We start from the raw sequence: 25,785 nt of genomic DNA, 5'->3' as shown, positions 1-25,785 counted from the left end.
ACATATATTTCCCCAAAGTTACGCACGTGACATGCACATAGCGGCACGCACGTACGGGCAAGCCATCAAATGTTTGGAAGCCAAAGCTGCGTACTCACGGTAGCGCATATCCAACTCAAAGTCCTCCTGGTTGTGTTGCTGCAGCCAGCCGCTAATACACAGATCCCACCTACAGCTTTCTTCTTTGCTGTCTTCATTGTTCGTTAAACAAATTGCAAAAGATTCACCAACACAGATGTCCAGAATACTGTGAAATTTTGCGATGAAAACAGACGACTTAATAGCTGGCCACAATGCTGTCCCAATATGTCCGCACAATCCGTGACGTCACGCGCAAACGTCATCATACCGAGACGTTTTCAGCAGAATATTTTGCGGGGAATTTAAAATGTCACTTTATAAGTTAACCCGGCCGTATTGGCATGTGTTGCAATGTTAAGATTTCATCATTGATATATAAACTATCAGACTGCGTGGTCGGTAGTAGTGGCTTTCAGTAGGCCTTTAAATAGTGTGGTTGACCCACTAGATATTCTTGCACTGCTTTAATCCTCTTGGACTTGGATTTGAGCGGAGCTACACAGATTGTTGCTAGAATCCTCTTCTATTCCTTTGTGATGACATTACTGGTGGAACTAAAAAGACCTCAACGGCGGAGTGGGCGGATGATGGTTGCATAGAAGCTCCACAACGGTCACAAAGGCGGAAGAAGGCTGCAGCAAAGATGGGCCCCCAATTGTCTTGGTTTCCATGCCATTGGACCCTGGCCTTCTCTTTGCCAAGGACAGTGTGGTGACTGTCTGTGCACCAGTCTCCCCTCTTTAAAAGATTCCACGCACAGGCGTTCTCCTGAAGGCAATCCCACCAACAGGACAATCATACTTGTTTCGAGTGATGGCCGACGACTGGTGGAACTGGTGGTTGTTTCTGCAGGGGTGGGGGGACTTACACAGGTGTTCAGTTGGGTTCTGGTGTGGAGGAGACAAACTGTAAACTGTTTTTTGTGCACCTTGTCATGATGGACAACTGTTAACCGTTTCCCAAGGCAAGGGATCATGCTCTGTTTCATAGTCTATGAAAGTGTAACTCGCTTGGTCCGACCCGTGCGTTCCTTTGACCCTAGGTCCCCCAAATGAGAGTTGAGGGCGCTAGTTTCCTACTGACGCATACAATGGCATTGCCAGTACATATTGGAAATGGTGCAGCATGGCTCAGGTAGTAGAGTGGTTCGATCCTCAGTCCCTCTCTTACCATGTCGAAGTATCCTTGAGCGAGATACTGAACCCCCAGTTCCTTCTGATGCTGCGTCATTAGTAGATATGAAAGCGCCTTGAGTACCTTCAAGGTAGAAAAGCCCTATACAAGCATAATCCATTCACCAAGTTACCCCCCAATAAACCGCAGTTCCCCCAGTGTTGGTAGCACTCGTGTACACTATCACCACCAGACAAAGTTGTCTTGCCTATATAGACAATAATGGCCATACTTGCCAACCCTCCCGATTTTTCCGGGAGACTCACGAATTTCCCGAAAATCTCCCGGGGCAACCATTCTGCCGATTTTCACCCGGACAACAATATTAAGGGCGTGCCGTGATGGCACTGTCTTTAGCGTCCTCTACAACGCCTCCACTTTTTCACCATACAAACAGCGTGCCGGCCCAGTCACATGTTGTATGCGGCTTCTGCATACACACGAAAGTGACTGCAAGACATACTTGATCAACAGCTACTGAGGGTAGCCGTATAAACAACTTTAACACTGTTACAAATATGCGCCACACTGTGAACCCACACCAAACAAGAATGACAAACACATTTCAGGAGAACATCCGCACCGTAACACAACATAAACACAACAGAACAAATACCCAGAATCCTTTGCATCCCTAACTCTTCCGGGCTACAATATACACCCCCGCTACCACCAAACCCCGCCCCCCCAACCCCGCCCACCTCAACCCCGCCTCTCACCTCAACCCCCCCCCCCCCCAAATCTCCCAAATTCAAAGGTGTCAAGGTTGGCAAGTATGATAATGGCTGTTGACTTATTTTTAGTGGATAGTAAATCTATACTGCCATGCAAGCTGTACACGGACTACTCTAAATTATATCACATTTTATTTCTACAGTATAGTCCCTTGAGGAGCTAAAGTGTAATAAAGCTGCTTGCTAAAACGTAACGGCTCTACACACATTTGTGAGATACTGGACTTTTGTATCGTAGGCCTATTGCTTATAATGTCTATGCCAGGGGTGTCCAAAGTGCGGCCCGGGGGCCATTTGCGGCCCGCAGCTAATTGTTTACCGGCCCGCCACACATTCTGGAAATACTATTGTAAAAATAAAAAAGAACATTAAAAAAAGTGGAATGAGGTGAAATCTAACGAGAAAACGTTGCAATGTTGACCCAAAAGCTGCCATGCAGGCTGTTTTTTTTTTCTTTTGTCTTTCTTCATTTTTCTTTTTTTTGCCATTGCTCAAAAAAAAACAAAAAGACAAAAAATCCATGTTATAATGAATTATTTTCAGGGCTCCAATTACTTCAAATATTTCACTTTAAAATGTTTTATGTGGTAAATATTGCATACATTGTGTAGTAGCCATATAAAAACATCAAAGTTTTCTTTGACAAAAGCGCATAAAACAAAGAAAATAATAGTTACAGCATAAAATGGACAGATATATCTGAAGTTGATCTCGTAACTTAAGTGTTGAAAGTAAAAGAAAACCTAATAAAAATGTATCACTTTATGAGTGGGGCACCTTTTGGATCCCAAATATATTTAGTGATTTTCTATTTATCTTTTCACTGTGATTACTCAAAAATATGAAATAATTAAAATCAATGGTGTTCTGCATTATTGATCTTTTAGGGCTCTAATTACTAAATACTGCATATTTCAGTTTTACTATAAAAAAAACTAAGTTGTTTTTGACAGAAAAGCCATAACACATTTTTTTAAATTTGTATTACTTGAAGTTGATATAGAGATTTACTTAAATTTAAATAATTTAAAAAAAATAATAATCCGACTTATTTTTAACATTTTAATGACTGAGACCCTTTATGGTCCCCGGGACCCCTAAAGGTGAAATAAATTTAAAAAATGCATATATTTTGTTATGATTTGAAAATGAAAAATATCAAAATTGCCCCCACATGCTTTAATTTTTCCGTGTGCGGCCCTCAGTGGAAAAAGTTTGGACACCCCTGGTCTATGCAATACGGTGCTGATCCAATCCAGTCTTGCTCGGGTTTGGTGGGGGTCGGTGCTCTACTATTCTAGCGCAATAGTGGTGCTTCTCTCCGGGCCCAAGAGCAATGTCGTAGAGGCCAAAGGAGAATGAGTCATTGAGTAAGAATATTTGCAGCTTGGCTCCCGGCTGCCTATGGAGAGACTTTTCCTCCCCTTTCACTGACCGCTGACTTTGCAAGACATTGCTCGCTTTGATGGGTCTTTTCGCTTCAGGATTTTCCAGTTTGGTTGATTTTTTTTCTTTCGAAAACGGCTCACTGAATGATGCAGTGCATTGACAACAACCCCAATATAATACACTCTGAAGTGAGTTATCATCTTTTTAAAGGTAGATGCTGCTGATACTACAAACCCCGTTTCCATATGAGTTGTGAAATTGTGTTAGATGTCAATATAAACGGAATACAATGATTTGCAAATCATTTTCAACCCATATTCAGTTGAATATGCTACAAAGACAACATATTTCATGTTCAAACTGATAAACTTTTTTTTTTGTGCAAATAATCATTAACTTTAGAATTTGATGGCAGCAACACGTGACAAAGAAGTTGGGAAAGGTGGCAATAAATACTGATCAAGTTGAGGAATGCTCATCAAACACTTATTTGGAACATCCCACAGGTGAACAGGCAAATTGGGAACAGGTGGGTGCCATGATTGGGTATAAAAGTAGATTCTATGAAATGCTCAGTCATTCACAAACAAGGATGGGGCGAGGGTCACCTTTTTGTCAACAAATGCGTGAGCGAATTGTTGAACAGTTTAAGAAAACCCTTTCTCAAGCAGCTATTGCAAGGAATTGAGGGATTTCACCATCTACGCTCCGTAATATCATCAAAGGGTTCAGAGAATCTGGAGAAATCACTGCACGTAAGCAGCTAAGCCCGTGACCTTCGATCCCTCAGGCTGTACTGCATCAACAAGTGACATCAGTGTGTAAAGGATATCACCACATGGGCTCAGGAACACTTCAGAAACCCACTGTCAGTAACTACAGTTGGTCGCTACATCTGTAAGTGCAAGTTAAAACTCTCCTATGCAAGGCGAAAACCGTTTATCAACAACACCCAGAAACGCCGTCGGCTTAGCTGGGCCTGAGCTCATCTAAGATGGACTGATACAAAGTGGAAAAGTGTTCTGTGGTCTGACGAGTCCACATTTCAAATTGTTTTTGGAAACTGTGGACGTCGTGTCCTCCGGACCAAAGAGGAAAAGAACCATCCGGATTGTTATAGGCGCAAAGTTGAAAAGCCAGCATCTGTGATGGTATGGAGGTGTATTAGTGCCCAAGACATGGGTAACTTACACATCTGTGAAGGCGCCATTAATGCTGAAAGGTACATGCCGGTTTTGGAGCAACATATGTTGCCATCCAAGCAACGTTACCATGGACGCCCCTGCTTATTTCAGCAAGACAATGCCAAGCCACGTGTTACATCAACGTGGCTTCATAGTAAAAGAGTGCGGGTACTAGACTGGCCTGCCTGTAGTCCAGACCTGTCTCCCATTGAAAATGTGTGGCGCATTATGAAGCCTAAAATAGCAGAAGGGAGACCCCCGGACTGTTGAACAACTTAAGCTGTACATCAAGCAAGAATGGGAAAGAATTCCACCTGAGAAGCTTCAAAAATGTGTCTCCTCAGTTCCCAAACGTTTACTGAGTGTTGTTAAAAGGAAAGGCCATGTAACACAGTGGTGAACATGCCCTTTCCCAACTACTTTGGCACGTGTTGCAGCCATGAAATTCTAAGTTAATTATTATTTGCAAAAAAAAAAAAAGTTTATGAGTTTGAACATGAAATATCTTGTCTTTGTAGTGCATTCAACTGAATATGGCTTGAAAAGGACTTGCAAATCATTGTATTCCGTTTATATTTACATCTAACACAATTTCCCAACTCATATGGAAACGGGGTTTGGAACACGACTCTGGTATTGAACCTTATGTGCAGATGTACGTTGTGCTGCCAGTCAGTGTATATTAATGATCATGTATATTAATGATCATGTATATTAATGATCGGTAGTCATGCACGCCAAATGTGAAAGATGATGTCCATCATAAAGACAAGCGTGTGCTACATTTAAATGAGCATCAGCTTACAAAGAATACGACAGCTTCCTCCCACGCACTGGATGCATTGTGTTCCCGCCTGTGTGTGGGTGGGTGGGCATGCGTTTGTGTGACACCTCCTTTGCGATTTACAACATCTGATGGTGCAGCCTCATTTCTGCGGGCCATCACAGTCGACTGGAAACGGCTTGTGTGGGCATCTGAGAGCACTCAAAGCGACATGTCTTCATCTTCATCACTCCGCAGTTCTCTTGTTGTCCTTTGATACAGGAAATTAACCGGCTTTGGTTAGTTACAAGCATGCAGTCTACTGTCAGTGGTCATCACATGTGGGCAAAGATAGGAATGCTCAGTTTCTGCAAACCACAATAATCAGCATGTTAACTAACGCTGAATGAGCATTAATCTGTTGGAAGACGTTAGAGCGTGAAAGAAATGTTCAGTACATTATTCAAGATTAAAAAGGGCTCAAGGACCATTTTTGTTTGAGCATGTTTTTATAATAAAAGCACAAAAAACTCCCAAGTACAAGAGATGTGGATCTTACAACAACTCATGATTCAATTTGATTCGGATTCTTGGGTACACACTTCAATTCAGAATCCACTCTCTATTCAACCAGATTCCTGCGATATCTTATTTGGAATATACATTTAAATAAAACATTTTCAAAACCGGTTACATGTTACAAAACACAAAACCAGTGAAGTTGGCACGTTGTGTAATTCGTAAATCAAAACAGAATTCAATGATTTGCAAAACCTTTTCTACTTATATTCAATTGAATAGACCGCAAAGACAAGATATTTCATGTTCAAACTTTTTTTCTGCAAATAATCATTAATTTAGAATTTTTTGGCACTAGCACATTGCAAAAAAGTTGGCACAGGAACATTTTTACCACTGTGTTACATGGCCTTTCCTTTTAACAACACTCAGTTGACATTTGGGAACTGAGGAGACACATTTTTGAAGCTTTTCAGTTGGAATTTTTTACCATTCTTGATTGATTTTTAGGCTTCACATTGTGCCACACATTTTCAATGGGAGACAGGTCAGGACTACAGGCAGGCCAGTCTAGTACCCGCACTCTTTTACTATGAAGCCACGCTGTTGTAACACGTGGCTTGGCATTGTCTTGCCGAAATAAGCAGGGGCGTCCATGGTAACGTTGCTTGGATGGCAACATATGTTGTTCCAAAACCTGTATGTACCTTTCAGCATAAATGGTGCCTTAACAGATGTGTAAGTTACCCATGCTTTGTGCACTAATACACCCCCATACCATCACAGATGCTGGCTTTTCAACTTTGCGCCTATAACAATACGGATGGTTCTTTTCCTCTTTGGTCCGGAGGACACGACGTCCACAGTTTCCAAGAACAATTTGAAATGTGGACTCGTCAGACCACAGAACACTTTTCCACTTTGCATCAGTCCATCTTTGATGAGCTCGGGCCCAGCGAAGCCGGCGGCGTTTCTGGGTGTTGTTGATAAATGGCTTTTGCTTTGCATAGTAGCGTTTTAACTTGCACTTACAGACGTAGCGACAAACTGTAGTTACTGACAGTGGTTTTCTGAATTGACCCTCAGCCCATGTGTTGATATCCTATACACACTGACGTCACTTTTTGATGCAGTACCGCCTGAGGGATCGAAGATCCATAATATCACCGCTTACGTGCAGTAATTTCTCCAGGTTCTCTGAACCTTTTGATGATATTACGGACCGTAGATGGTGAAATCTCAAAATTCCTTGCAATAGCTGGTTGAGAAACGTTGTTATTAAACTGTTTGACAATTTGCTCAAACATTTGTTGACAAAGTGGTGACCCTCACCCCATCCTTGTTTGTGAATGACTGAGCATTTCATGGAAGCTACTTTTATACACAATCATGGCACCCACCTGTTCCCAATTAGCCTGTTCACCTGTGGGATGTTCCAAATAAGTGTTTGATGAGCATTCCTCAACTTTCTCAGTCTTTTTTGCCACTTGTGCCAGCTTTTTTGAAACATGTTGCAGGCATCAAATTCCAAATGAGCTAATATTTACAAAAAGTTTTTGCAGTTCGAACGTTAACTATCTTGTCTTTGCAGTCTATTCAATTGAGTATAGCTTGAAAAGGATTTGGAAATCATTGTATTATGTTTTTATTTACGATTTACACAACGTGCCAACTTCACTGCTTTTGTTTGCAGACACGCAGGGAGTAAGTACAAAACTTATTTTTTTTAAATAGATTCTTAAAATTTAGAATCGATTCAGAAGAAGCGCAATTTGGATGTGAATCGATTTTCCCGGCACACATTTCTCCTGATAAGATGGCTACACTGATCTTTCCTCAAGTATTTGATTTTAAATGACCAACAGTGGGTGCGCTACTGTCTGACCTTTGTAATACAAACCCTTCTTATAATGTGTGTAAACTTAAAAATGATGTGCATGCTGGTTTCAGGTCTTGCGGTATGTGCAACATAGGTTCATTGAGGCTAAACAATACCAGTCAAAAGTTTGGAGACACTTTCCAATGTTATTAGTTTAGTTTAGTCTTTATTTGAAGGGACAATGCACAGAAACATTAAGCTCAAAGACAGATATGTTCTATACCAGATTATAGCTAAATAGCTCATTTCCATCTGCAGTCCCTGGCTACCTAAATTAAAGGCCTACTGAAATGAATTGTTTTTATTTAAACGGGGATAGCAGATCCATTCTATGTGTCATACTTGATCCTTTCGCGATATTGCCATATTTTTGCTGAAAGGATTTAGTAGAGAACATCGACGATAAAGTTCGCAACTTTTGGTCGCTGATAAAAAAAGCCTTGCCTGTACCGGAAGTAGCGTGACGTCGCAGGTTGAAAGGCTCCTCACATCTGCACATTGTTTACACCAGCAGCGAGAGCGATTCAGACCGAGAAAGCGACGATTACCCCATTAATTAGAGTGAGGATGAAAGATTCGTGGACGAGGAACGTGAGAGTGAAGGACTAGAGTGCAGTGCAGGACAAATCTTTTTTCGCTCTTACCCTAACTTAGGTACAAGCTGGCTCATTGGATTCCACACTCTCTCCTTTTTCTATTGTGGATCACGGATTTGTATTTGAAACCACCTGGGATACTATATCCTCTTGAAAATGAGAGTCGAGAACACGAAATGGACATTCACAGTGACTTTTATCTCCACGACAATACATCGGCGAAGCTCTTTGGCTACGGAGCTAACGCGATAGCATCGGGCTTAAATGCAGATAGAAACAAAATAAATAAACCCCTGACTGGAAGGATAGACAGAAAATCAACAATACTACCAAACTCTGGACCTGTAACTACACGGTTAATGCTTTCCAGCCTGGCGAAGCTTAACAATGCTGTTGCTAACGACGCCATTGAAGCTAACTTAGCAACGGGACCTCACATAACTATGCTAAAGACATTAGCTATCCACCTACGCCAGCCCTCATCTGCTCATCAACACCCGTGCTCACCTGCGTTCCAGCGATCGACGGAGCGGACGAAGGACTTCACCCGATCATAGATGCGGTCGGCGGCCCGGAGACGGAGGAAGTCAAGGTGAGGTCGGCGGCTAGTGCGTCTGCTATCCATCTCAAAGTCCTCCTGGTTGTGTTGCTGTAGTCCGCCGCTAATACACCGATCCCACCTACAGCTTTCTTCTTTGCAGTCTTCATTGTTCATTAAACAAACTGCAAAAGATTCACCAACACAGATGTCCAGAATACTGTGGAATTTTGAGATGAAAACAGAGCTTTTTGTATTGGATTCAATGGGCTCCGAATACTTCCGTTTCAACGATTGACGTCACGCGCATACGTCATCATACATAGACGTTTTCAACCGGAAGTTTAGCGGGAAATGTAAAATGTCACTTTATAAGTTAACCCGGCCGCATTGGCATGTGTTGCAATGTTAAGATTTCATCATTGATATATAAACTATCAGACTGCGTGGTCGCTAGTAGTGGCTTTCAGTAGGCCTTTAAAGGGATACAAAAATCCTGCAATAAAATTATGACGATAAAATCATACTATAGCATGTAATCAAATTAAGAAAAGTCATAAAATGCCCTTTCATGGACACATACTTAATATACAATACAAGCACACCTCATTTACATCATCACACAAAGACAGTACATCCTGTTGTTCACATCTGTCACTACTTGTAAAAACAACCATGATTTTAACACACACACCTCACAATTTACAACAAAAATGCTCTCATGGATAAATATAATACACATAGTGCCCACCTTAGTGATCGTGTGAGCAGCTTTGATTGCTCCAAAGCCACTTTTTAACTTCAATTGTGAATGAAGAGTAAGCTGCTAGACTTTTCAAGTTTGTTGTGAGGTCGTTCCATTCCTTTATGGCTTTATATGAAAAGGCTGATTGTTCCTATTGAAAAGGAAGGTGTGTCCAAACGTTTGAATAAAACAGTATAAAACTTCCATATACCGTGACACACTATATTAGGCCTACACCAGGGGTGGCCAAAGTGCGGCCCGGGGGCCATTTGCGGCCCGCAGCTAATTGTTTACCGGCCCGCCACACATTCTGGAAATACTATTGTAAAAATAAAAAACAACATTAAAAAAAGTGGAATGAGGTGAAATCTAACGAGAAAAAGTTGCAATGTTGACACAAAAGCTGCCATGCAGGCTGTTTTTTTTCTTTTGTCTTTCTTAATTTTTCTTTTTTTACCATTGCTCAGAAAAAATAAAAAATAATGACAAAAAATCAATGTTATGATGAATTATTTTCAGGGCTCCAATTACTTCAAATATTTCACTTTAAAATGTTTTATGTGGTAAATATTGCATATATTGTGTAGTAGCCATATAAAAACATCAACGTTTTCTTTGACAAAAGCGCATAAAACAAACAAAATAATAGTTCCAGCATAAAATCGACAGATATATCTGAAGTTGATCTCGTAACTTAAGTGTTGAAAGTCAAAGAAAAACCTAATACAAATGTATCACTTTATGAGTGGGGCACCTTTTGGATCCCAAATATATTTAGTGATTTTTTATTTATCTTTTCACTGTGATTACTAAAAAATATGAAACAATTCAAATCAATGGTGTCCTGCATTATTGATCTTTTAGGGCTCTAATTACTAAATACTGCATATTTCAGTTTTACTATAAAAAAACTAAGTTGTTTTTAATAGAAAAGCCATAAAACATTTTTATTTAATTTGTATTACTTGAAGTTGATATAGTTTAGTTGAGTCTTTATTTGAAGGGAAAATGTACAGAAACATGAAGCTCAAAGACAGATATGTTCTGTACCAGATTATAGCTAAATAGCTCATTTCCATCTGCAGTCCCTGGCTACCTAAATTAAAGGGATACAAAAATCATGCAATAAAATTATGACAATAAAATCATACACAAGTGTTAAGAAAAAAGTAATAAAATGCCCTTTCATGGACACATACTTAATATACAATACAAGCACACCTCATTTACATCATCACACAAAGACAATACATGCTTTTGTTCACATCTGTCATCATTTGTAAAAACAACCATGATTTTAACACACACACCTCACAATTTACAATAAAAATGCTCTCATGGATAAATATAATACACATTAGGTTGATGTGTCAATCATAATGCCCACCTTAGTGACCGTGTGAGCAGCTTTGATTGCTCCAAAGCCACTTTTTAACTTCAATTGTGAATGAAGAGTCATCTGTTAGACTTTACAAGTTTGTTGTGAGGTCCTTCCATTCCTTTATGGCTTTATATGAAAAGGCTGATTGTGCAAAAGAGGTTTTACATCTGGGTATGCTACACTGCCCCCTGGTGGAGGCTCGTGTGTTTCTAGTTGTCACAGCAGATGTAAACTGGACAAAGTGCTTAAGTGGCGCTGGTGCAGTGTTATTTAAGATTCGATGGGCCATACGTATTGATGCTAATCTTTGAATGTTAGCTAAATTTAACAATATATATTTTTGGAGAACTAAACAGTGATGGTGGTGTTGTGGTTTTCGGTCAAGGATTTTGAGGGATTGTTTGTGAAAAGTTTCCAATGGCCTCAGTGTCATTTTGCTTGCCTGCGACCAACATGTTATACAATAATAAAAAGGAGACATAATCATTGCATTAAAATAAGTTTGAGCTGCCTCCAGTGTTAATGAATTCCTGATACATTTGAACCTTTTTATGTTGTATTTAAGACTCTGGCACATCTGTTTGATATGTTTTTTAAAGCCAGCTAAAATGACACCCAGGTAACGATATTCACTAACATTTTGTGTTATATATAGAGATTTACTGTAAGTGTTAAATAATAATAAAAAAATAATAATCTGACTTATTTTTAACATTTTAATGACTGAGACCCTTTATGGTCCCCGGGGCCCCTGAAGGTAAAATAAATGAAAAAATGCATATATTTTGTTATGGTTTGAAAATGAAAAATATCAAAATGGCCCCCACATGCTTTAATTTTTTCGTGTGCGGCCCTCAGTGGAAAAAGTTTGGACACCCCTGGCCTACACACTCTACTGACCTAGAAAATCTGAAAATTAAACTTGTTTTATGCCTTTTGTCCATGGATTGATTAATGTGGACCCCGACTAAAAACAAGTTGATAAAACGTATTGGGGTGTTACCATTTAGTGGTAAATTGTACGGAATATGTACTGTACTGTGCAATCTACTAATACAAGTTTCAATCAGTCTAGGTTTTCCCAGTACAAACATAAATACATGTGAGGGGTATTCAAAGTGACTTTATTGCAATCATGTACAGTATACCTATACAGATGAACTTCTCTCTTCTATTATCAAACTGTGCGCTTTGTACAGAACCCGAAGTGAGTAGGAGCAGAGAGGAAAAAAAGAAAAAGTGAAACACAAGGGAGAGGTTTGCTGGGAGAGTGTGGGGGAGTTGACCAGAGGGGAAATGAAAAAGCGAATGAGGACAGCTGAATATTCATTACCAAGCTACACTCGGGAAGGTATCTCGTGGTTCTGCTGGTTCTGCTGTGTCATGTATGGGATCGCTGATGACGCCATGAGGAATATCAGAGGTTTGTCACTGGTACAGGGAGTGGACCTTGCACGGTGGTTGTAGCTCAGACAACTGTGATGTGATCAAATGTACGACTAAGGAAAATAGGGTGACAAAAGCTACACCTGGGGGTGTCTTTCTGTCACCCTGAGAGGGCTGGAGGGAATGGGGGGGGCATGGATGACAAGACGATGAGACACAGAGAGAAGTCATCTTGGAAGCTTTCTGTCATCTTTCTTGACTACAAAATAATAAATGAGTTCCTTGTTTATCTCCTAACCTTGATCTCTAGTATGCTTCGGACATTCCACTATTTCGGTCAATTAATCAAATAAGGGGTTGGTATAGACCCCTTAAGCTCCCCTCAAAAATGACGGGGTCATTTCAAACGTGTGCTTCTTAATCCTATCACAATCCTGGCCACAGCACTCAGAAGAATACAGCATTCTTCTGCAGACGTGACTCCACCTTTTTAAAGAGAGCTCTCAATTTGCATAACTTGCACTGCTTTACTTTTGTCACCCTTTCTTTCCTGAGACCCCCCTCCCCGTCATAATGCTCTTGGCCTTCAAGGCCCATCCAGGGGCCCCATACGCCACCGTGCAGCTCAGGGTCTGCCAAAGGGTCGTCGGGGGGATTGTTTGCCATCACAGCAGTCTGGTTGTACTCTGCCAGCCTGGTGAGAAGATGCTTAACTATCTCAGGACGAGCTTGGGCCATATCTGACCTCTCGTAAGGGTCAGATGAGATGTTAAACAGCCAAACCGACTTCCCCACCTTGTTACGCCTCTTTTCCAGTTTCTGCCACCTCTCTGGACTGTCTGCGAAGGCTTGTGGTGGAGTCCAGTCGCCATCGCCCACGTTTCCGGTCAAAAGCTTCCAATCGCCAGCACGAATGGCTGCCCTCACTGCTGTGTCCCAGATGCCAAAGCCGTTAAGCACCAAAGCCTTGTCATAGGGCTCCCCGGGCTTCCTGGAGACTGGGTCAATGTTAAAAAGGATTTCAGTGCGAGGAGATGGTAAACCCTCGCTAATGGTACCCCACACATCATGGCCATCCAGACCATGGAGGGATTGCCCGGTCCCAGACAGCGCCAGTAAAGTGGGATACCAGTCAGAGACGTGGATCAGAGCTTTGCTAATGACACCCTTCCTCTTCAGGATGGGGCTGTGGACAAAGCCCACTGCTCGGACGCCACCTTCCCAGTAAGTCCCTTTGCCGCCTCTTAGTGGCCAGTTGCTGCCCCCGGACAGTGGCTGCCCGCCATTATCAGAGGAATAGATTAGAATTGAGTTATTATAGAGTCCGCTGGATTTCAGCTCTTGAACCACTTGCCTGACCCCATCATCCAAGCAGCTCAACATGGCTGCATAGTGACGCCTGACACGATTACCCTGAGAACTGTATGGGTGCAGGAAGTGGTCCGGTACCTGCAAAGGTGTGTGTGCAGCCTGAAGGGACAGATAGAGGAAAAGAGGTATCTGAGGGTCGTGGCTCCTCAGAATCTGCTTCACTCTGTTTGGATAGAGGAAACATGTTTTAACGGACTCTGTTGACAACATTTTCAATTGGAATGGAAAAAGCCTGAAACAACTGTGACACTCACCTGTCAATGTAAAGTGAAGTTGAGTAATTGCCAGCCAGCTCCCACGCAGGCCTGTCTCCTTCATGCAGATCAAATCCGCAAGCTTCCGCCCCGTCACAGCTCTGGTAGGAAAAGTGATCCCCGCTGCCGGTGAGCGTCCCGAGGAAGCTTTGGAAGCCTCGTCCCGTGGGTAAGCATCCGGGCCTGCAGAAGCCCAGGTGCCATTTGCCTACCATATGAGTGGCATAGCCTGCCTTGGTCAGACTCTCGGGTAGGGTGGGAATGTCTGGCGGAAGGCAAAGAGGTTGACGTGGCCGGATGATTGAATGCTGGAGCCCGGTGTGAATTTGGTAGCTGGCTCCAAAGTGGGGAAGTAAAGAAAAAAGCTTGCTGTTATGTTGGTCATAAACAAAAACAAATATTTCACAGAATGAATGCAGCAAGATTTCACTCTAGGGTTTTTTGAACATCATAAAACATTTATGTGACACTTTAAAGGCCTACTGAAATGAAATGTCTTTATTTAAACGGGGATAGCAGATCCATTCTATGTGTCATACTTGATCATTTCGCGATATTGCCATATTTTTGCTGAAAGGATTTAGTAGAGAACATCGACGATAAAGTTCGCAACTTTTGGTCGCTGATAAAAAAAGCCTTGCCTGTACCGGAAGTAGCGTGACGTCGCAGGTTGAAAGGCTCCTCACATTTCCCTGTTGTTTACACCAGCAGCGAGAGCGATTTGGACAGAGAAAGCGACGATTACCCCATTAATTTGAGCCAGGATGAAAGATTTGTGGATGAGGAACGTGAGAGTGAAGGACTAGAGTGCAGTGCAGGACGTATCTTTTTTCCCTCTGACCGTAACTTAGGTAAAAGGGCTCATTGGATTCCACACTTTCTCCTTTTTCTATTGTGGATCACGGATTTGTATTTTAAACCACCTCGGATACTATATCCTCTTGAAAATGAGAGTCGAGAACGCGAAATGGACATTCACAGTGACTTTTATCTCCAGGACAATACATCGGTGAAGCACTTTAGCTACGGAGCTAACGTGATAGCATCGTGCTTAAATGCAGATAGAAACAAAAGAAATAAGCCCCTGACTGGAAGGATAGACAGAAGATCAACAATACTACTATCAGGAGACACCGAACCAAACACTGGACCTGTAACTACACGGTTAATGCTGTGCCGTCTGTCGAAGCCTAGCAATGCTGTTGCTAACGACGCCATTGAAGCTAACTTAGCTACGGGACCTCGTCAGAGCTATGATAAAAACATTAGCGCTCCACCTACGCCAGCCCTCATCTGCTCATCAACACCCGTGCTCACCTGCGTTCCAGCGATCGACGGAGCGACGAAGGACTTCACCCGATCATCGATGCGGTCAGCGGCTAGCGTCGGATAGCGCATCTGCTATCCTCAAAGTCCTCCTGGTTGTGTTGCTGCAGCCAGCCGCTAATACACCGATCCCACCTACAGCTTTCTTCTTTGCAGTCTCCATTGTTCATTAAACAAATTGCAAAAGATTCACCAACACAGATGTCCAGAATACTGTGGAATTTTGCGATGAAAACAGAGCTGTTTGTATTGAGATACAATGTGTCCCAATACTTCCGGTCACGCGCATACGTCATCATACATAGACGTTTTCAACCGGAAGTTTGGCGGGAAATGTAAAATGTCACTTTATAAGTTAACCCGGCCGTATTGGCATGTGTTGCAATGTTAAGATTTCATCATTGATATATAAACTATCAGACTGCGTGGTCGCTAGTAGTGGCTTTCAGTAGGCCTTGAAAGCCGATAAGTCACCTTGAAATTCACTAAGATGAAGATTTAGGGAAGCAGTACAATGCTGCCTGTGCTGCTAAGCCGAGGCCGAGCGTTAATTGTGCCGACCGCAGCAAACCTGAAGCCATAAGACTGATGAGAAAGTGTTTTGACAACAGGCAAACATTTTGAAAGAAAATGCGAAAGAACTTGACATCAAAATGAGTAGTTTGTTTAACTTCATTGTTCATTTGGAGCCACATGAAACTCAGACACCTTTTATGATTTCTTAGTGGAAAAAATGCACTTCATCATTTGAACCCTGATTTATTTACTGTATGTTGTACAATGCAATGTTGCCATTTTGAGGAGCAAACACTTATTGCACTATTTTATTACTTTATTACTGTCTGGTAAAAATTCAATGTTATCTTTGTCAATCAACAAGAGATGTGACTCCACTTGTTTCCGTGTTGTTGCTAATGGCAATGCAGAATACGATATAATAGACTTTTATTCATCCCACCATGGGAAATTATGTGATTGCAGTGCACATTTTTACACACAGTAATTAAAGTGAAACATAATGAAAAACTAAAAATGAGTCATAAATAATACATATTGCACACTAACAATTGTGCCTTGTATAGATAAGAAATAAAACAAGCACACTTTCTTAACACCTATATTGCACACCTTCAAAAAAGCAGCTCACACTAATCACATAAATGTGTTGTAAAGTCTTCTGGCTGTGGTTGGAAAAGACCTGCAGTAGTGCTCCTTACAGCACTGTGGATCTAACTGTCATGCTGAAGGAGCTACTCCATGTTGTGCAAGGGGGGAGAGGGATTGGACATAATGGACGTGGACTTCGTCAACATCCTTCTGTCAGCCACCTCCTCAATGCTGTCTAGTGGGCAGCATAGTTACTTGATATGCACTATATCAAATAAAGAATTGAAAAAGTGAAATATCAATAAGTTCCAACATTTTGATGCTTCGAATTGTTTTCAATGGATCATTATAGAAGGAAGTGTATTATCTTTATCCCTAGATTTATATATGTTTGGTTAGCGTGTATACATATTGGGCAAAAGTGTGAACTGTTACATTTATTTCTTCTCTCAAAATCTTGTGTAAATATATATACATGAATATCAGTTATCGTTATCGGTTGTAAAGGTCTGGAAATTATCGGTTATCGGTAAGGGTTTAAATTGCAATTATTGTGTATCCCTAGATATGGTAGCCTATTTTTCCATTATATAACAAAAAAAAAAAAGCTAAATGACTTACCGTCCTGTCATGAGTTGGCTACGAGAGGGTGAGCAGATTGGTTGGACGTAATAATTTTCAAGTTTCACCCCTTCCGCTGCCAGCTGATCCAGTGCAGGAGTGTGAATATCTGAGCCATGGTAGCCGATGTCACCATAGCCTTGGTCATCCACCATGACGAACATGACATGGGGAGCTTTGAGCCCTGGCGACTTTCCTGTGCCGGGCTTTGGTTCCCCGCTACAGCCGAAGCCTTGGAGCCAGATCTCCCAAATAATCAGGAATAATGCAAAGAAGATATTGCTCCTCATCTTCAGTAGCTGCTCTACTCAGTCTGCTGGTCGCTCGTTTTCTATAAACCTCTCCCAAAAGTCCTATCAGTCCATTTTCGGGAATCTGAAACCAAAAGTAGTATCACACAAGGGTAAATTGGAGCCAGATACCGTGGTGGGTGTAGGTTATAATGCATAGAGGGGCAAAGAGTCGTGAGTGTGCCTTTGATTGTGCGTCAGAGAGACACAGCTTTGCAGTACCTTAACACATTCCAGGGGCTTTTGGACGCCTCACACTTTGGCTGGAAACTTCAGGCAACTGAAGCACACACACAGACACACACACACACACACACACACACACACACACACACACACACACACACACACACACACACACACACACGCACACACACACACACACACACACACACACACACACACACACGCACACACACACACACACACACACACACACGCACGCACACACACACACACACACACACACACAGACACACACACACACACACACACGCACACACACACACACACACACACACACACACACACACACACACACACACACGCACACACACACACACACACACACACACACACACACACACACACACACACACACACACACACACACTATTCATTAAACTGGCATACAACCCAAATGTCTCAGACTTGAAAATATCAAATAATTTATTGGTGTCACAAAAACAGATATACTGTTGGAACAGCCACATAAATGCACATAAACTCTTTCAAAAAAGCTAAATAAATATATTATACAGTATTTTTAAATCTATATTCCCAAACCTGTCAGACTAAGGCTATGTCTACACTAAGCCGGATAACCCCTTAAACCAGGGGTAGGGAACCTATGGCTCTCGAGCCAGATGTGGCTCTTTTGATGACTGCATCTGGCTCTCAGATAAATCTTAGCTGACATTGCTTAACACGATAATTAATAAGTAATCTCGCTGATAATCACACTGTTAAAAATAACGTTCAAAATATAAAACATTCTCATGCATTTTATTCCATCCATCTGTTTTTCTACTGCACCGGTTCAACACGTCGCATTATTGGTAAGAAGTATTTTGTTTATTATTGGTTAAATTCAGAATAACAATGTTATTAAAAATAATAATAGACTTGTTATACTCTAAAAATGTCGGTCTTACTTAAAAATGCACGCATTTAGTGGTATTCAGTGTTCAAAAAATATGATATGGCTCTCACAGAAAAAAATTAAAATATTTGGCTTTTTATGGCTCTCTCAGCCAAAAAGGTTCCCGACCCCTGCCTTAAACGAATAATCATTTAACCTAAGCCCCGTTTCAGTCACAAACCAGGGGTGTCCAAAGTGCGGCCCGGGGGCCATTTGCGACCCGCAGCTAATTGTTTACCGGCCCGCCACACATTCTGGAAATGCTATTGCAAAAATAAACATTACAAAAAGTGGAATGAGGTGAAATCTAACTAGAAAAAGTTGCAATGTTGACACAAAGCTGCCATGCAGGCTGTTTTGTCTATCTTTATTTTTCTTTTTTTGCCATTGCTTAAAACAAAACAAAAAACAATGTTATAATGAATTATTGACCTTTTCAAGGCTCCAATTATTTAAAATATTTCACTTTAAAATGTTTTATGTGGAAAATATTGCATATATTGTGTGGTTGCCATACAAAAACATCAACGTTTTCTTTGACAAAACAGCATAAAACAAACAAAATAATAGTTTAAACGTAAAATCGAAAGATATATCTGAAGTTGATCTCGTAATTTAAGTGTTGAAAGTAAAAAAAAACTAATACAAATGTATCACTTTATGAGTGGGGCATCTTTTGTATCCTAAATATATTTAATGGGATTTTATTTATCTTTTCACTGTGATTACTCCAAAATAACAATGAATTAATGTCAATGGTGTCTTGCATTATTGATCTTTTTAAGGCTCTAATTACTTCACATCAAACATTGCTTTCTGAATGTTTTGGGCAGTGGGGGAAATACTGCATATTTCACTTTTATTATAAAAAACTAAGTTGTCTTGACAGAAAAGGCATAAAACCTTTTTGGTTTTTTAAATTTTATAACAACCTGAAGTTGATATACTGTAGAGATTTACTGTACGCGTTAAATTAAAAAAATTAAAAAATAATTTGACTTGTTTTTAACATTTTAATGACTTAGACCCTTTATGGTCTCCGGGAGCCCTACAGGGAAAAACAAAACAAAATCCATATATTTTGTTATGATTTGAAAATGAAAACTATCAAAATGACCCCCGCAGGCTTTCATTTTTCCGTGTGCGGCCCTCAGTGGAAAAAGTTTGGACACCCCTGCACTAAACCATCGTTTAAGGCCCCCCTCTTTGGACAATTTTTTATCCGGGTAAGTGCGACGTCTATTTCTTAGCTTTTTATGGACTCATTGATCGTTTACAAACTGAGTTCGGAGAGGAAGTGACGCCAGAAAGACCGCGCCCCACACAGGAAGTGACATCAGAAAGAACGCGCCACAGGCAGCTTTATAACAACCCGTTCGGGAACTCGGCGGAAACCACTAGAAAGATGGAGGCGAATCTTTCAGACATGCCCGTGTTTCTCCTTCCTGTACATCAGGGGTGTCCAAACTTTTTCCACTGAGGGCCGCACACGGAAAAATTAAAGCATGCGAGGGCCATCCATCCATCCATTTTCTACCGCTTGTTCTTTTTGGGGTCGCGGGGGGTGCTGGAGCCTATCTCAGCTGCATTCGGGTGGAAGGCGGGGTACACCCTGGACAAGTCGCCACCTCATCACAGGGCCAACACAGATAAACAGACACATTTTGATATTTTTCATTTTCACACCATAACAAAATATATGATTTTTTTTTTTACTGACTGGGGTCTAAGTCATTAAAATGTTAAAAACAAGTACATTTTTATTTACATTTTTTATTTAACTCTTACAGTAAATCTCTACAGTATATCAACTTCAGGTTGATATAAAGTTAAAAAAACCCAAAAAGGTTTTATGCCTTTTCTGTCAAAGAGAACTTTGTTTTTTTTATAATAAAACTGAAATATGCAGTATTTCCCCCACTGCCCAAAACAATCAGAAAGCAATGTTGGATGTGAAGTAATTAGAGCCTTAAAAACATCAATAATGCAGGACACCATTGATTTTAATTTATTATTATTTTTGAGTAATCACAGTGAAAAGATAAGTAAAATCCCATTAAATATATTTGGGATCCAAAAGGTGCCCCACTCATATAAAGTGATACATTTTTATTAGTGTTTTTTTTTACTTTCAACACTTACGTTACAAGATCAACTTCAGATATATCTGTCCATTTTACGTTTGAACTATTATTTTGTTTGTTTTATGCTCTTTAGTTAAAGAAAATGTTGATGTTTTTCTATGGCAACCACACAATATTTTCTGCAATATTTTCCACATAAAACATTTTAAAGTGAAATATTTGAAATAATCGGAGCCTTGAATAGGTCAATAATCCATTATAACATTGATTTTTTTTTTTTTTTTGAGCAATGGCAAAAAAAATAAAAATAAAGATAGACAAAAGAAAAAAAAACAGCCTGCATGGCAGCTTTGTGTCAACATTGCAACTTTTTCTAGTTAGATTTCACCTCATTCCACCTTTTTTTTTAAATTGTTTTTTAAATTTTTGCAATATCATTTCCAGAATGTGTGGTGGGCCGGTAAACAATCAGCTGCGGGCCGCAAATGGCCCCCGGGCCGCACTTTGGACACCCCTGCTGTACATGTACAGACGCTTGTGGAAATCACACATGACTACCTTAAGAGAAAGCGATTGCAGCTATTTGGGATACAACACTTCTCAGAAAACTTTCGAATGTCCGGGTCAGCTGTGATTCTACTTACCGAAAAACTTTGTCCATTTGTCAAAGGAGAGACAACGAGAATGCGGGCTCCCGTGGATGTGATAAAAAAGGTAGCATGTGTTTTGTATTACCTGGCCGTCGAGGGAAGACTACGGAAAACAGCGAATGCATTTGGACTGGCAAAGCAGACTGTATCAGTCATCGTCCGCCATGTATGTCTCGGACTCAACGTCTAGGTCCAGAGTATATAAAGTCACCAAAAACGAATGGACAATGAAGGTGAAGGCAAAAGAGTGAGGAGTGTCCTGTCCAGATATCTAGATTGCCATCCATCCATCTTCTTCCGCTTATCCGAGGTCGGGTCGCGGGGGCAGCAGCCTAAGCAGGGAAGCCCAGACTTTCCTCTCCCCAGCCACTTCGTCCAGCTCCTCCCGGGGGATCCCGAGGCGTTCCCAGGCCAGCCGGGAGACATAGTCTTCCCAACGTGTCCTGGGTCTTCCCCGTGGCCTCCTACCGGTTGGACGTGCCCTAAACACCTCCCGAGGGAGGCGTTCGGGTGGCATCCTGACCAGATGCCCGAACCACCTCATCTGGCTCCTCTCGATGTGGAGGAGCAGTGGCTTTACTTTGAGCTCCCCCCGGATAGCAGAGCTTCTCACCCTATCTCTAAGGGAGAGCCCCGCCACCCGGCGGAGGAAACTCATTTCGGCCGCCTGTACCCGTGATCTTGTCCTTTCGGTCATGACCCAAAGCTCATGACCATAGGTGAGGATGGGAACGTAGATCGACCGGTAAATTGAGAGCTTTGCCTTCCGGCTCAGCTCCTTCTTCACCACAACGGACCGATACAGTGTCCGCATTACTGAAGACGCCGCACCGATCCGCCTGTCGATCTCACGATCCACTTTTCCCTCACTCGTGAACAAGACCCCTAGGTACTTGAACTCCTCCACTTGGGGCAGGGTCTCCTCCCCAACCCGGAGATGGCACTCCACCCTTTTCCGGGCAAGAACCATGGACTCGGACTTGGAGGTGATGATTCTCATTCCAGTCGCTTCACACTCGGCTGCGAACCGATCCAGTGAGAGCTGAAGATCCTGGCCAGATGAAGCCATCAGGACCACATCCTCTGCAAAAAGCAGAGACCTAATCCTGCAGCCACCAAACCAGATCCCCTCAACGCCTTGACTGCGCCTAGAAATTCTGTCCATAAAAGTTATGAACAGAATCGGTGACAAAGGGCAGCCTTGGCGGAGTCCAACCCTCATTGGAAACGTGTCCGACTTACTGCCGGCAATGCGGACCAAGCTCTGACACTGATCATACAGGGAGCGGACCGCCACAATCAGACAGTCCGATACCCCATACTCTCTGAGCACTCCCCACAGGACCTCCCGAGGGACACGGTCGAATGCCTTCTCCAAGTCCACAAAGCACATGTAGACTGGTTGGGCAAACTCCCATGCACCCTCAAGGACCCTGCCGAGAGTATAGAGCTGGTCCACAGTTCCACGACCAGGACGAAAACCACACTGTTCCTCCTGAATCCGAGGTTCGACTATCCGGCGTAGCCTCCTCTCCAGTACACCCGAATAGACCTTACCGGGAAGGCTGAGGAGTGTGATCCCACGATAGTTGGAACACACCCTCCGGTTCCCCTTCTTAAAGAGAGGAACCACCACCCCGGTCTGCCAATCCAGAGGTACCGCCCCCGATGTCCACGCGATGCTGCAGAGTCTTGTCAACCAAGACAGCCCCACAGCATCCAGAGCCTTAAGGAACTCCGGGCGGATCTCATCCACCCCCGGGGCCTTGCCACCGAGGAGCTTTTTAACTACCTCAGCAACCTCAGCCCCAGAAATAGGAGAGCCCACCACAGATTCCCCAAGCACTGCTTCCTCATAGGAAGACGTGTCGGTGGGATTGAGGAGGTCTTCGAAGTATTCCCTCCACCGATCCACAACATCCGCAGTCGAGGTCAGCAGAACACCATCCGCACCATACACGGTGTTGACAGTGCACTGCTTCCCCTTCCTGAGGCGGCGGATGGTGGTCCAGAATCGCTTCGAAGCCGTCCGGAAGTCGTTTTCCATGGCCTCGCCGAACTCCTCCCATGTCCGAGTTTTTGCCTCCGCGACCGCTGAAGCCGCACACCGCTTGGCCTGTCGGTACCTGTCTGCTGCCTCCGGAGTCCCATGAGCCAAAAGAACCCAATAGGACTCCTTCTTCAGCTTGACGGCATCCCTTACCGCCGGTGTCCACCAACGGGTTCTAGAATTACCGCCACGACAGGCACCAACTACCTTGCGGCCACAGCTCCAATCAGCCGCCTCGACAATAGAGGTGCGGAACATGGTCCACTCGGACTCAATGTCCAGCACCTCCCCCGTAACATGTTCAAAGTTCTTCCAGAGGTGGGAATTGAAACTCTCTCTGACAGGAGACTCTGCCAGACGTTCCCAGCAGACCCTCACAATGCGTTTGGGCCTGCCAGGTCTGTCCGGCATCCTCCCCCACCATCGCAGCCAACTCACCACCAGGTGGTGATCGGTAGAAAACTCCGCCCCTCTCTTCACCCGAGTGTCCAAAACATGAGGCCGCAAATCCGATGACACAACTACAAAGTCGATCACGGAACTGCGGCCTAGGGTGTCCTGGTGCCAAGTGCACATATGGACACCCTTATGCTTGAACATGGTGTTCGTTATGGACAATCAGTGACGAGCACAAAAGTCCAATAACAAAACACCACTCGGGTTCAGATCCGGGCGGCCATTCTTCCCAATCACACCTCTCCAGGTTTCACTGTTGTTGCCAACATGAGCGTTGAAGTCACCCAGTAGGACAAGGGAATCACCCGGGGGAGCACTTTCCAGTACTCCCTCGAGTGTATCCAAAAAGGGTGGGTACTCTGAACTGCTGTTTGGTGCGTAAGCACAAACAACAGTCAGGACCCGTCCCCCCACCCGAAGGCGGAGGGAAGCTACCCTCTCGTCCACCGGGTTGAACTCCAACATGCAGACTTTGAGTCGGGGGGCAACAAGAATTGCTACCCCAGCTCGTCGCCTCTCACTGCGTGCAACGCCAGAGTGGAAGAGAGTCCAGTCCCTCTCGAGAGAACTGGTTCCAGAGCCCTTGCTGTGCGTCGAGGTGAGTCCGACTATATCCAGCCGGAACTTCTCTACCTCGCGCGCAAGCTCAGGCTCCTTCCCCCCAGCGAGGTGACGTTCCACGTCCCAAGAGCTAGCTTATGTAGCCGAGGATCGGACCGCCAAGTGCCCTGCCTTCGGCTGCCACCCAGCTCACAATGCACCCGACCTCTATGGCCCCTCCCATGACTGGTGAGCCCATTGGAGGGGAGACCCACGTTGCCTCTTCGGGCTGTGCCCGGCCGGGCCCCATGGGGACAGGCCCGGCCACCAGGCGCTCGCCATCGTGCCCCAACTCCGGGCCTGGCTCCGGAGGGGGGCCCCGGTGACCCGCGTCCGGGCGAGGGAAATCTGAATCCTTGTTGTTTCCTTTCCATAGAAGTCTTTGAGCTGCTCTTTGTCTGATCCCTCACCTAGGACCTGTTTGTCTTGGGAGACCCTACCATTTTACTAATCTAGATTGATTGTTGTAAAATGTTCTTTGTCACACTGTTTATTTTCACGTGTCCATTAAAGATTTGATACATTTTTGATGGCTCAGGTGTGATTCACTACAATAGGGCCCACAGCACACTGGATTCCAGTTAATTGAAATACCACAACACTGGATATTGTTCAGATAAGTTAAATTAAATTTATGAACTTGAACACAAAGCAACACTGGAGGTGACTATGACATGCGCATTTTCTGCGCATGCGTACTAGGTCGCGTTGCGCCGGTGGACGGAGGCGGGGAGGGGTTCTTAAAGGCCTACTGAAAGCCACTACTACCGACCACGCAGTCTGATAGTTTATATATCAATGATGAAATCTTCACATTGCAACACATGCCAATACGGCTGGGTTAACTTATAAAGTGACATTTTAAATTTCTCGGGAAATTTCCGCTTGAAAACGTCTAGGTATGATGACGTTTGCGCGTGACGTCAATAGTTGAAGCGGAAGTATTGGGACACATTGTATCCCAATACAAACAGCTCTGTTTTCATCACAAAATTCCACAGTATTCTGGACATCTGTGTTGGTGAATCTTTTGCAATTTGTTTAATGAACAATGAAGACTGCAAAGAAGAAAGCTGTAGGTGGGATCGGTGTATTAGCGGCTGGCTGCAGCAACACAACCAGGAGGACTTTGAGTTGGATAGCAGACGCGCTATCCGACGCTAGCCGCCGACCGCATCGATGATCGGGTGAAGTCCTTCGTCGCGCCGTCGATCGCTGGAACGCAGGTGAGCACGGATGTCGATGAGCAGATGAGAGCTGCCGTGCGTGGAGCGCTAATGTTTTTATCATAGCTCTGACGAGGTCCCGTAGCTAAGTTAGCTTCAATTAACATTGCTACATTGTTAGCAACAGCATTGCTAGGCTTCGACAGGCGGCACAGCATTAACCGTGTGGTTACAGGTCCAGTGTTTGGTTCGGTGTCTCCTGATAGTAGTATTGTTGATCTTCTGTCTATCCTTCCAGTCA

The 25,785-nt window shown here is 43.2% G+C and overlaps 1 protein-coding gene across 1 annotated transcript; it reads right to left on the bottom strand.

The window, feature by feature from the left end:
* Positions 1 to 12,159: 12,159 nt before the first annotated feature.
* si:dkey-174i8.1 (arylsulfatase I) lies at positions 12,160 to 17,404 on the bottom strand. Its single transcript, XM_062057923.1, has 3 exons — positions 17,048 to 17,404; positions 13,994 to 14,326; positions 12,160 to 13,902 (listed from the first exon to the last, which is right to left on the bottom strand). The coding sequence occupies exons 1-3, from the start codon at positions 17,335 to 17,337 to the stop codon at positions 12,816 to 12,818; spliced, it is 1,710 nt and encodes a 569-aa protein (XP_061913907.1). The 5' UTR covers positions 17,338 to 17,404; the 3' UTR covers positions 12,160 to 12,815.
* Between the last annotated feature and the right edge of the window lie 8,381 nt (positions 17,405 to 25,785).

This window comes from Entelurus aequoreus, linkage group LG09, assembly GCF_033978785.1.
Source record: "Entelurus aequoreus isolate RoL-2023_Sb linkage group LG09, RoL_Eaeq_v1.1, whole genome shotgun sequence".
Classification (NCBI taxonomy): domain Eukaryota; kingdom Metazoa; phylum Chordata; class Actinopteri; order Syngnathiformes; family Syngnathidae; genus Entelurus; species Entelurus aequoreus.
The sequence above is the reverse complement of the archived record's forward strand: the minus strand, read 5'-3'. Positions and strand labels throughout refer to the sequence as shown.

Excerpts from the sequence above, each read along its gene's own strand:
- si:dkey-174i8.1 (XM_062057923.1), bottom strand. The coding sequence starts at position 17,337 with ATGAGGAGCAATATCTTCTTTGCATTATTCCTGATTATTTGGGAGATC. Across the intron at positions 14,327-17,047 it reads AGCCAACTCATGACAGGACG|CTACCAAATTCACACCGGGC; the intron begins GTAAGTCATTTA and ends CTTTGGAGCCAG. Across the intron at positions 13,903-13,993 it reads ACTTCACTTTACATTGACAG|AGTGAAGCAGATTCTGAGGA; the intron begins GTGAGTGTCACA and ends CTATCCAAACAG.